This window comes from Electrophorus electricus, chromosome 16, assembly GCF_041902795.1.
Source record: "Electrophorus electricus isolate QZ-2024a chromosome 16, ASM4190279v1, whole genome shotgun sequence".
Classification (NCBI taxonomy): domain Eukaryota; kingdom Metazoa; phylum Chordata; class Actinopteri; order Gymnotiformes; family Gymnotidae; genus Electrophorus; species Electrophorus electricus.
Window position 1 is genome coordinate 12452762 of NC_137512.1, and position 13540 is coordinate 12466301.

Sequence of the window (13540 nt, forward strand, 5' to 3'; positions counted from 1 at the left end):
TGCAGTTAAGATCAGTCAGTTAGTCCCTCACTAACCATCCACTCCTCAGATATAAAACACATAGGTCTCATAGGAAAAGTCTGAAACTATCCTAACATCACACACAGTTGGAATGTTTAACCTGATGACAATGTACCATGCCCAAATCAAGCTATTCCCAGTTCCATTTCACATTTCACTTAAAATCAATTCCATACAGTTTTTCAGCTGCCTTCTTTATAGTTAGTGCCTGATTTTATTGTCTAAAGCAGCATAACATCCAATAATATTAAAGAATGCATTTATTTTCCTTTTATGATGCAGTAGCTGCATCTGGGTAATTACCTGTAGTACGCAAGGTTAATGCATTTTATTTGCATAGTTAGTTTGCCACAGCCCTCCTACACTGCACTTTAGAGCACGTGCAGTTAGCTCTCCTTAATGTGCAAGACGTAGTGCATTCAATTACAGTATATCTCCTATTGCTGTGTGATAGTGCATTTAAAGGGGAACAGGGCCTTGTGAATGTAAAACTACAGTTAATTATCTTTAAGAGGTGTGGAAGCTGATGGTTGACTCTATGGGACTGAGAAAGAGAGACAGAGTTAGAGAGTGTGCTTTGGAGTGGTTGTTAGATGTTTGTCTCACTCTTTAGGTTTCTTTGGGCCATCCATCACGTAGACAGAATCATTATTGTTCCAGTCAGTGCAGCAGCTGGGCTCGTTGTCCCTTAAGGAGCACTATACAGCACTGCTGCACAGCCCAGACTGAACAGTTTTGTTATTGCTTTATCATGTATAAAATAGCCACACACACAATTAATGCTGAAACTCTAGATTTCATAAGGGCTAGAATTAAAAATCATTATAGGAAGCAAACAACATTTAAAAACTGAACACTGATGCATGAATACATTTTCTTCAAGCTCACACTGAACATTCTAGGGATGTAAATATCCAGTTCCACCATACCCCAAAGGTGATCTGTTGGATTGAGGTCTGGTGACTGTGGAGGTCATTTGACTACAGTGAACTCATTATCATATATAATACTATATATATATTACAGAATTCTATAATATATATGTATAAATTACAGAATTCTATTATATATATATATATATATATATATATATATATATATATATATATATATATATACACACACACACACACACACACACACACACACACACATATACTCACACAATACTAGTCAAAGGTTTGAAAAACATGAATGAATGTTTTTTAGAGTCTTAAAGGCATTGTAATTTAATGATTTAGTCTTAAATTTGTTTCTAAGACAATAATAAATAGCGAAACATGACAGCCTACATACAAATTGATTTACAAAATAAAAAATACATTATAACATAAACATTAAAATAAAAGTTACATTTAAAATGCCCCCCTCAGCAAAGAGTTTTCATTAGCACATCACCCTACAAATACTCACCGTGTGTGAGAATATCTTGAAAACATCAAAGGTGAAGCCTCATGATGCTGATATGCTGATTAAGAGAACACCAAGAGCTCTCATCATAGTGGATGGTGACTTTGAAGAATATCTAAGAGTCTCAGACTTGAGGCTATTTATTTGAAACAACAATCACATCTGTGTTTTTTCATGTTTTTGATGCCTCCATTGTTTTTTTTTTTTAAATATAGAAAATATAAAAAATTAATCTAAAGCACTCATGATAAACGAAATCCTAACAGATCAAAGATTTAATGTACTTTGTCTAACAGAAACCTGGATAAAGCCAAATGACTACACAGTTTTAATCGAAGCGTATCCTTCTGGCTACAGCAATGCACTCCGCCCTTGTCTAACATCCTGTGGAGCCGGCATTGTAGTTGCGTATACTGCCACATTAGGCATAAACCAGAAAGCTGGTTATAATGTTGAGTCCTTTGAAATTATTTTTACTAGCATAAATGATGTAGCTGGCGATTCAAAGCCCACCCAGCCTCTTCCACTGATTGGCATCTACAAGCCAAGTTTGCAGATTTCCTCTGTATATACTAGTATACTAGTCACTCTAGTAGAAAGAGCCTTTATTGCTGGTGATTTCAATATTCAGTTTGATAGTGCCCAAGACCCTTTGAGATCGGCCTTTAGTTCTATATTAGAATCAATTGGTTTCATCCAATGTATAATAGAGCCCACACACAAATTGTACCTCAGTATAATGATCACATTCGCAATTTAAAACAAAACACTCAAAAAATAGAATGTAAATGGCACCACACTAAACTTGTAGCCTTCCAACCTGCATGGAAGGAGAGCCTTCTCAAGTAAAGAAAGGCACTTTTTACCGCTCAAACAGCTTATCTCTCAAGCTTAATAGAAAATAACAAAAAGAATCCTAGATTTCTATTTAGTACAATTACACATCTTACTAGGAATAAAACTGACACCATTGCTCAGATTACAACATCACACAGTAGTAATGAGTTCATGGATTTCTTCACTGAGAAAATTAAGCACATTAGTGATAAGATTCAGAGTATTAATGTGACATCGAGCAGCTACTTAGAGACCAGAACAACCAAGCCAAAAAAGACTCTTGAATTCTTTACACCTATCCAAGATCCTGAACTTACAGCTCTGATCTCACGCTCAAAATCCTCCACTTGCTTACTAGATTCACAATTTTACCAAACCACTGCACACTTCCTTAGGAAGTCCTACCTGAAGTAACTGAAACTTTACTAAATTTAATAAACTCCTTTTTGCACATTGGGTTCAAATTAGCAGTAATCAGACCACTTATCAAAAAATCTAACCTTGACTCATATCAAACTACAGGCCAATCTCAAACCTTCCATTTATTACCAAGATCCTAGAAAAAGATCAGCAGCCAAGCTCATACCTCAATCAGAACCAGATGCCTTAGTATAGTACAGAGACTGCACTGATTAAATGACCTGTTGATTATTTCTTACCAGGGTTATATTTCTTTGCTTATATTGCTTGATCTGAGTGCAGCATTTGACACTATAGATCACATTTTACTAGATAGACTCAAAAATGTTATTGGGATTAGAGGAATTTCCCTTTCCTAAATTTGTTAACATAAATGGAGACTTCTCAGCATACAACAAGGTTAGCTATAGTGTCCCACAAGAATCTGTTCTACGGCCTCTATTTTATCTTTTTATCTTTATATATGTTAGCACACTCTAGTCACCTAGAGGTATGACATTAAACATAAACACTGTGCTAGGTGCTAGTTTCCACTGCTATGCTGATGATACTCAGCTATATGGCTCAGCCAAACCAGAGGACATATCAGCATCATATTATTGAGGAAAGCATAAAGGACGCCAGACACTGGATGTTCAGAAACTTTCTCTCACTTAATTCTGACAAAACAAGGGTTCTATTAGGCCCAGAAACAGCTAGGTCTGTCTTTGGGCCTAGTGATGTGATGTTGTAATCTGGAGTCCATCAATGCACATTATAGTCCCCTAATTTATATACCCTTGTATCTGGACATGCCTAATAATGTATTCTCTCTTTCTGCTGAGGTACACCTACCCCTGATGTCATAGTGTTACTGAGCCTCAACCCTTCTCAGCTGCCATGGCTACTCCCACCACCCTCTGATGTCCCCTGCTGTAGCCCACAACACATCCACCCCAGCCAACTACTTCTCTGTTGCCCTTGATGGATGTTCTCGTACGGGATGGGTTTCGGACTTGCGCACACCATTGAGACCAGACTAGGACTTCTAGAAAACCGGACAACTATACCATCAGGGAGCATTCCAGAGGAAGTTTGCTATTGCTTCCCAGCTAATTAATTTATGTTAAAAAAGAATATTCCCCTAACATTGCTCTTAGGATATGGAGGCATTACTTGTGTTTGTATATTTCTGTTGCTGATTTCAGAACATTATATAAAATTATGTTAAAATATAAAATGTTCTGAGAGGATTTCTAATCAGTTTTTTAATGGCCATGCAATATTTTTCATGGTTATGAAAATGTTCCACAAACATTTTCAGCATTTTACAGGCCAACATTTTTCTTGTTATCAGAATATTCAAAATGATCATTACAGTTCAAATGTTCTGGGAACATTCATAATGACCAGCTTTATTAAACAAACAAACAAATAAAAACATTAAAATGATAAGTGAAAAATAATACTGCAGGCAGAGTATAACAATAACAATTGTTAAGAATGTTTTTTTCTAAACTTTTTAAGAACATTTAAATAATGTTAAGCAAAGTTCTGGGAATGTTCCCTGTTAGCTGGGTTACTGCAAAGAGGAACATCCAAAAAGAACAAGGGTTTGTGATAAGATGAGATAAGGCAAACTTACTGACACCAAAATGACCTCAGGGTATGACTCCTAAAAGCTAGCCTTAAAATGGCTACAGTGGAGATGCATGTGTAATTTTAATATTTTTGATGAACCTTGAAAAATTATAAAGCATACGAATCCACCACACCTGCATGTTTTGAGAAGAAGAAACCAAATGTATAATCTGATAAAGGAGAGCTTAAAATATTTATACCATCAATGGAAAAATTTAAATGGTTTAATTTCACCAGATAATTTGTGATTCAGAAAGTTGAAAACAAGTTATCAATTTTACCAAACCATTATTAAACAGGAAACATAGAAAGATACAAAGAAACACCATCACATTTCCTTTTAGACTGGGCATTTCTGTTTAGCATGGAAAATTTCAAATGTTCCACTGTTTTCAATATTTAATTATGAAATAGCAGTGGCCATGCAGAGTGCAATATTGATTTGAGTTTGACCTCTGTGCTCTGACCATCTGCTGCCATCTCAAAGACCTGATCGAGAAATTCGATAAAGCATCTAATCCTCTGTATTGGTTGCTGTGATGGAGGTGGAGACCTAAGGGAACTGGATTCTAGATAACATGCTTGTTTGATGCTACATTTTGTGGTCTTTATACAAAATTCCTGGTCAGCAGAAATCCAGCTGATCACTGTTAAACTGATGGCAGCAATACCAGAAAATTCAGCTCTCCATTCAAATCGTTTGCAAAATGGCTCTTCTTCAGTAGTTTTGTTTAGGTATACTTTAAGCCCAAATTGCTTCTTCAGTGCCAAACTCTAAAATTTGATGACTCACCACTTTTTTCCCTACAGTTTAATCAGGACAAATGAGCAAATGCAACATTCATTCACTATTAGGCCTAAACAACAGGATTAACAGCTACTTAAGCCTAGTTGTGGCTAGTTTTAGCTAGATCAGAAACAATGGTGCACTTTAGCACCTTCTGAGCAATCTGAGCAGATGAGCAAGTACAAGTGTAAATGCAAATATGATGGGACATTTCTCAGGAGATTGGATGCTAACTGATTTATCAACTAACCTTTAGCATGGATATCCTCATCCTCCTGCTGAACCTCCTGGGAGTGCATTCAAGAACTACTGTGATTTAGAAAGGGAAGGGGATCATTACGTTCAATGAAGACAAGTGCTTACTGATTGAGAACACTTTGGCTAGAGCCAAGCTTGTCCTTGTCAAGATAGAACATTTCATAAGCTGGCTTTTGTCCACATCTCCCATGGCTGACTAGCAATGTGTTCAAAATGAGCAGAACTGCTCACGCAAACAAGTCTATCTTCCATTCAAAAATCCTACCTCTGAACAATTACATTCCTTGCTTGTTCTCATCTAATATTAGCAAGCAGAGTGAGACATTTTTTTTCTTAAGTGCAGTGTGGGACGGAGAACAGCATATGATGTCAAACAGCATGCTTTGGTGATTTAACTCTCTTAAAACCTCCTGATCAAGCAAAATCAATCAGATAAAAATCAATCAGATTTCATGATAAATAATGTGTTTTTGCAACATGTCTTCTCCAGTTTTATGGTTTAATTTGGCACATGGCACAATCAGCATGTATACATCTGGTGTACATAAATAAATATTAAATATATTTATACATAAATATACATATAGAGCTATTAAAAAGACACTTGGTGTGGCCTTAGATTATGGTGTTGAGAATTAGACTAGCACAAACACTAATCATTTTGCCTTCTGGATATTGGTGTTTTCAACCTAAAGAAATGGTCATTTACACTTTCAGTTCAATGGGAGCATAATCTTCATAAAAGCCCTATACATATATGTATGTATGCTCATATTTATATATATATTTAAAGAAACACAGGTCTACACTGAAGTCAAGTTATTCAGTGTAAACAGGCCACCATCTCCTTCTTGGAGGAACAAAGTCAATGGAATCATGTCAGTTAGTTCAGTTGAATCTTTAGCTATTTTTTTCTTCTACATGTAAAATAATAATAGATTTATTTTGTAATTCTTAAGCAAAATTAGACATATATAATTTTTTAAAACAACCAAAAGTGCTATTTTGCAAATGACCAGAGATGCAGCCATAACACTACTTGTGGTAAACAAATTGAATGACATTGCAAAGAAGCTTTCCCTTCCCCCACTCCTACCATTCAAATTCAAATTAAACAAAAACAGGGAAAAAGTGTTCACACATTCATTTCTTTTTTTCTCTCGCTTCTTCTTCCTTCCTTCCTTCCTCCCTCTCTCTCTCTCTCTCTCTCTCTCTCTCTCTCTCTCTCTCTCTCTCTCACACACACGTGCACGCACACTCACAGAGACTCATTCTCAGGTGTTTTCAGCACAAGCACACACATTCTTACTAATATGAACACCCACCCAATTACACACCATACAAGACATTCTCAGGTGTTCTAAACACCAGCACATCCCCTCTCAACACATGTGCCCAAATACGCACTCACACAAAAAGATGTTCTGAGAACTGTGTGATGTGAGTGTGCAGTTTCTAAAGATCTCATCCAGTAGTTGAGAGTTCATTTTGTTGAAAAAGATGCACTTTTCTTTTAGCAAAACAATCACAGTAAAGTTTATTTGTCCAGTCTTGTCTGGCAAAGTTTGTATCAGACAATAATCTTCACTGGAAATAAGGGGAAAATGGTAAAACCGAGTATGAGGAAAAGCAACTGAAAACAACTTGGCATGGATTCAAACTGCTGTGATTTCTATAAATGCTTCTCCAGAATCCAGCTGCTTATGTCAAATATACTCCATACACGCTCATTTCAGTGAAAGATAAAAAGTAGAACAACAAAAATCAAGCTCTTATTAAGGCAATAAAAAGAAAAAAGCAACAGATATTATGCACGTGTCATCTCTGAGGCCATTGTTTTGAAACATGTTTCCCACAAGAGACTGAAATGGGAAATAAAAAGCACTTTTCTGCATTTTTGTTAATTATTCAAGAAAAAAAGTTGATATTTCCCCAGTCTTCTTAAAAAGGCATCCCCCCATTTTAAAATTATTATTAGAAAAAAATACTGCTTGAAACACATCTCAGTGAAGATGGAGTAGTTGACCTTTTGACAGGTCTGTAACCACCAGACGTCCAGAGAGCATGTGCAGGATTTGCTGTGAAAAAAATCACTTTAAAACATTTCATTATTGTTTCCTATGCAATCCACTGCGATATTCTTAGAAAACCAAAAGCTCTCCTGCATCTGCACGTCCCACTCAGATGGGTTTCCTTAAAGCTATACACGAGTTGTAGAGTGCGAGTGGGGCAGGCCGGTGGAGTTGAAGCCGGCAGTGAAGGTGTTGTAGGGGTGCAGGTTGGGCATGCCCACCAGTGAGTTGGGGATCATCGTGATTGTGTTGGGTGTCATGAGGGGGATGTCGTCAGGCGAACGGCGCAGTGTCAGCGCATAGTCGGGCAGTGAGGCCAGGCGCAGGGCCTCCCCACCCTCACACTCTCGTCGAGCCTGATTCACCTGCAGAGAAACAATCTCCTCCTCGGCAGGTGCATGGCGGCTCACGTCGTTGGCAGTTCCAGCCCCTGTGGCCCCAGCAGCATGTGGTGGGGGGCTTGCCTGTGGACGCTGCTCCTGTCGCCGTTTGTCCTTCCGGTAGTAGAGGGCGGCGAAAGCAAGCACGTTGAGGAAGAGAAGCGAAGCACCTACAGCGATGGTGACGCTCAGCTCGGTGGAGTAGTCGCGTGGGTTCTCCACGACGAGTGGGCCAGGCTCCTCCTCACCATTCCAGGGCTCCTTTCCACCCTCACTGTTGTAGGCAGGCGACATAGGTGGCCGTTTGGTGTTGAAGGGCCATGCCTTGCCACCGGGCCGCTTGGTGGACAGTGAGTTCTGCGTGGTCTCGGGTGGCGGCACTTTGGTGGTGGTGGATGTGTAGTGGAACATGTCATGTAAGTTATAAAGGTGTGGCACCAAGTGCTTCCAGAAGGCCACCTTGGTGGCACGGTAGTGGTCGCGCACGCGAGGCTTTAAACCAATGTGCAGGTACAGCTGGTCCTGGGGGTTGTACTTGGACCAGGCCACCTCCTCAAAGCGATTGGCTTTCGTGTGGATGAACTTGGTGTCCTGGGGCACTGGCTTGTTGGGATCTCTGCAAAAACATGCACACAGACATGCACAAGAAAAGAAAAAAAAAACTTTAGTTTTTCAGTCACAGAACATGTACTACACAAACATTTAAATCGGACCGCAACATACACTTTATTTTTACGCTGCACATGAATCACCCTATACATAGTGGACTGCTGAACATTATTGCTTTTCCACTCAACCAAGAAGCTTGTCTTTTCTTCTAAAACATTTTTGTTTGACCCCTTTTGGGCTCCGCATTGCTTTCCTATTGATGTGTTTAGCATGACCTTCATCAAATGGCACAAGGAAAAGACCTGAAATTAATACCCCCCTCTAGAGCATAATGATACTGATCATACAAACCAGACACCTTAAAATTGCTATCTTCATACAAGCAATGGAGATCAGTGCATGCCTTGTGCATAAACAATGTTAACGTAGACTGTCATTTCCTGTCTCTTCTGTGTCACTGTGATCTTGCCTAGTGTGATGTGCCAGTGGAACTATTGAGTTCCACCCCCTTTTATGAAAAAAGGCAAGAAGGAAACAAGGGCAGAACCTTTTAGAGTAAACACATATGAATAAATTAACCTGCTTAGATGCAGTTCAGGAAGCAACTTGTTTTTGCTAAAACAACAGTGGCGTGGGTCTTCTGCTAATTGCTTTGGAGAAGCAGTACAGTATGCATTAACAGCAAGTATGCTGATAGAAAGTGGGCACTAAAGCATGGAGTTGGGGGTGGGCAGTGGAACCAGTAGGGGGCTTCAGGCAGAAGAGCTTAGTGGACACAGTAACAATTTGTTGCCTCCAGGGGTCAGTGTTTCCCCAGCTACATTAATGAATCCTATACTGCGGTACAAGGTGGCCTCCAATTTTCATTATATGGCACTATTGATTTAGCAATTGCATTAAATTATGGTATTCCATCACAATCTCAGGTGTCTTTGTTGTGTCAGTAGATGTTGTGTCAGTGGAGTGTCAGCGGAACTTTTACATGAAGTATGACAGGGGTCAATTATAAAGTGCCTCAGATGAGCATACTGAGACTTATTCACACCTCCCTCATGCTCACACTAGCAGTTTAATCAACATAATCTATGAGTGAGCCCATGTAACCATCCAATCAGCTTTGAAAGACGGCTCATCGGTGATGAAATGTGGTGTGGTGGAATGTTTTGCTGCAAGCAGCAGTCCACTCCCAAAAAGGTGCTGGGACCCTAAAACTCAGATGCTTCCCTTTCTAGCTCTTTCCTTTCTGTCAATTTATTGTGTTTCAGGTTCAGAGCTTGTAAAAGCAAAGAAGCAAATAGAGACTGCTGGACTAAAATCCCAGAGTGAGGCAGGATGTCAGCAGTGGAGCCTGTAAATAACCTGTTTTATTAGGCTAGTAATGATCCCCAACGAATATTGGCAGCCAGGCTATGAAGACTTTGTAGCTGAATATCAGTAATGAAGTTTCAAATGAGTGCGCAGCAGAAGTAAGGTCATATTGATTCTCTGCCATTCAACATGCCAAAGAGTTGGCTGTCAATGAGGCTGCAGTGCTGGCAACTTTATGAATTCTTGCAGTAGAGCCCGTACACCCGAGCCACAGCTGCTGAACCCAGGGCAGCTTCCCTTAATAGGAAAATCTGCTGTGTGAATATATAGCGCATGTTCTCGACCATGACATTCAGGTCTGGGAGCTCGCATGTCGAGGAGCATCAGCATGCTGTGACCACACATGGCACATCTGCGACAAACCTGCGACAAACCGCCAATTTTGGTGGCGACGTACTTGCCATGTCAGTCAATGGCGCATAGCTGCCTGGCCATGTGTGGTGGAATGCAGAGCCAGAGAGCTGTTAAATGTAGGAGTTTTATTCACATGTGTGGGCCATGCTGTGTGGATGGCACTTTTAGGTGCAACATTGTGGGTGAACATGAATAATTCAGTCACTCCATGGAATCAATGCAGCATCTTGGGCTAATTTGATTTGTGACATTAGGAAACGGCTCATGTGCCTTATATCTAATTACGCGCATGCACGTGCCAGGTAATTGCCGCGCCGTCAATAATAAAGCGCTTGCATTTTTTCTCTTTTGCTACAGGCAGAAGTGGGAAGTAAGCCTGCTGACTGGACTGTGTGTGGCAGCAAGAGGAAAGTGTGTGTATATGTGTGTGTCTATATGTATGTGTGCGTGGGTGCGTGTGTGTGTGTGTGTGTGTGTGTGTGTATGTGTGTGTGTATTTGCATGCGTTTAAGACAAGTTGCTCATGGCATCTTGTCTGACCCCCTACTTTAGCCTATCCAGAGTTGGCCATGGATGCAGCAGCCTTGTGATGTTGAAGACTTCTTCATGAAAACGAGGAAGTATTTTGATACCATTTGCTATGGCAAGGGTCTCTCAAGCTGCTAGAGACCTCGGTCAAACCCGAGTCACATCATGACAGATCACACAGGTCACTATGGTGGAGCAACAAATCAGTGCTCATGCAACAAGTAACGTTCAGGTCCAGCATGTCGGACATGATACTTCGATTTAGAAGAGAAATGTGTATGTATATTTTACCGAATAATGGACTGCAGGATTCTAATACGCATGAGGCATATCTCAGTTGTGTTAATGGCTGTTTATAAGAAGTTCTTTAGGCCTTCATGAGTGCCAGTACCAGTCATACAGATCAAATAAATGGGAGATAGTGCCAAAGAGTCAAAAGCAATTTGATGTGTCCCCATTATGAATATGTCCTCTACTTCACAGTGCATGAATGACTGCGGATGTAAGTATCACCAAATCTGAAAAGACACGTTCAAAGACCCCAAGGAATCATGCACGTATCTCTTTCAACTACAAGGTATTTCAATGGCTCTATCCGGTTTACTCATTTAATTCAAACCCTGCCTTTGCATCAGCTTGTTGGCATCAATGTTATCAATGTGCTCAAGATCAATGTGATCAAAATGCTGTTCTCTACACTTTTGAAATTCCTTTTGGTGTCTTTTTATGAATAAGTTTGGTACAGCTTCCTATACACCAACTAAATCAAAGATTCAGTAAAATAGTGTTTCAGCAGGTCCACACAGCTACATTTTGTAAAGAAGCAGCACTGAACTGTGTCTCTGTGCTCACACAGTCACAACAAATGTAGCATTAAACACAGTGTGTGACTTCGAGAAGGAACTTCTTGAACCGCTGGTGGATCAAATGTTGAAACTCTGCTGTCACAAAAGAGAGGCCATTACTGCATACACAGAATCATGTTTGCTAGGAACATCAGCATGACTTCTAGATGTCTGAATGATTTCATGTCAGTGAAAATAGTGTGTCAGAGTGGGAGTGACAACACCACAGTATACTGTTGTAGGACCTTTGCTCTGATACAGACTCCTTGAGCAGTTTTAGCTTCTCACACTACTCATAAAGCCTTCAAAGTAAGTGGAAAATTCCTGTGTCCGGACATATTTTCCGGATCTATTCTTTAGCTGCTGTATGCAACCGTCTGGAAATGGAATACAGAGCCAAGGTGAGGTAGTGTCTCCAGGGATATGGGTGACTGTTACAGGACAGCTTTTGGATCTTGTCCACTCTTCATAATGGCTTCTACTGATTGATCAGATTAGGTGAGTGACAGCTACCATGTATCTTAACACTCGCCCATGCTGCGGCGAACCCCTCCTGCCTCATTGCATTCTGGTTATAGCATGACCTTCTGATAAAAGATGTCTGAGGGCCATTAAAACCATTTCTTTAGTTTCACTAAAAATGAACTAGCATATTGGCAGCAACTCACCTATCAATTGCTGGGCTTAACTGAGTAGGTAAAGAATATGGAGAGAGGGGCCTGTTATACAAATTGAACCCCTTCAAACCAATGGGAGTGGCACCGTGTGAAAGCCAGATGACGAGGTGTGTAATTAGCACCGGGCCTGGGAAAGAATGTGCCAGCTTGTGTAATGGGGTCAACTGATATTTTAGTGCGTTTTCCTCTTTGTTGGGCTGTAATAGCTGAAAAAATATGCTGATTAAGATTCAGCAATGACTTTTAGGTTGTAGGTTCAGGCTTTTAGGTTTTACCAACCTCATTTCTTTTCTGCCCCAACACTAATAAATCTTACATTATGAGGTTGATGTCATAATGTTACTGAGCCTCATCCCGTCTCAGCTGCCATGGCTACTCCTACCACACCACCACACCATCATCCTAGCCAACTACTTCTCCATAGCCCTTAATGGACGTTTTCTGGCAGGATGGGTCTTGTACACATGCACACCTTGAGACAAGACTAGGACCTCAAAAAAGCTGGACTAAACATTAATTGCTTATTTTTTAAATTTTTAAATTTATTTTTCTCCTTAAATTGTTATTATTGTGTTGACCATTGTCAGCCAAAGGAGAATGGGCACCCCCTTTGAGTCTTGGTTCCTCTCAAGGTTTCTTCCTCATGCGCTAGAGAGATTTTCCTTGCCACTGTTGCCCTTGGCTTGCTTACTGTGGGTTTGGACTTGGACATTTATAAAGCTGCATTGTGACATCTTGTAAAAAGAGCTAAATAAATAAATTTTTATTTGATTTGATTTGATTTTAGACAAGACAGGAAAAGGATGTGAGATTTAATGCTTAAGAGAAGGAATTGGTAATTGAATTTTCAGTAAGGCAAACCCATGATAATTCCATTTTCCAAGAATATTTAAATTAATAAATAACTAACCTATGTTGGAGTCAAACTGCTGAAATATTAAGGCCAAGACATACATGATGTAAGCACTTAAATCTAATATAAATCATTTGGTCATTTTGGTTAAACTGAAGTGGTAAAAAAGCATGTTAACCTGCACAAGAATAGTGGAATTCACGTAATTCTCAGCCAAACAAGCTAATCAAGAAACAAAAAAAGACCAAGATGATGTGAGAGGAAACATCTACGAGCACTGCATGGCTGAATTATAAACAGAGAAAAAATATTGCCTATCTGATTAAATTAGTGAAATTTATTGTGTATATAATTTTATAGATTTTTATTTTATCAAGGATACAAAAAAAAAAATCACCTCTGCTGGGTCTATATGTTACTTTCCATTCTCTGGTCATCTGTTAAACATGGCACCGTCTACTGCAAATGGAAAATTTCATGCTCTTTTACTATTGCAATGAC

General features: G+C 39.6%; 1 protein-coding gene across 2 annotated transcripts in view; it reads right to left on the minus strand.

Moving 5' to 3' along the window:
• Positions 1–1234: 1234 nt before the first annotated feature.
• nlgn3a (neuroligin 3a) overlaps positions 1235–13540 on the minus strand; it is a 107964-nt gene continuing 95658 nt past the window's right edge. For both annotated transcript variants that reach the window (XM_027008643.3, XM_027008642.3), the window contains one exon: positions 1235–8421. In XM_027008643.3, the coding sequence (XP_026864444.1) occupies positions 7554–8421 (868 nt within the window). In that variant the 3' untranslated portion in view covers positions 1235–7553. The remainder of the gene's footprint in view (positions 8422–13540) is intronic.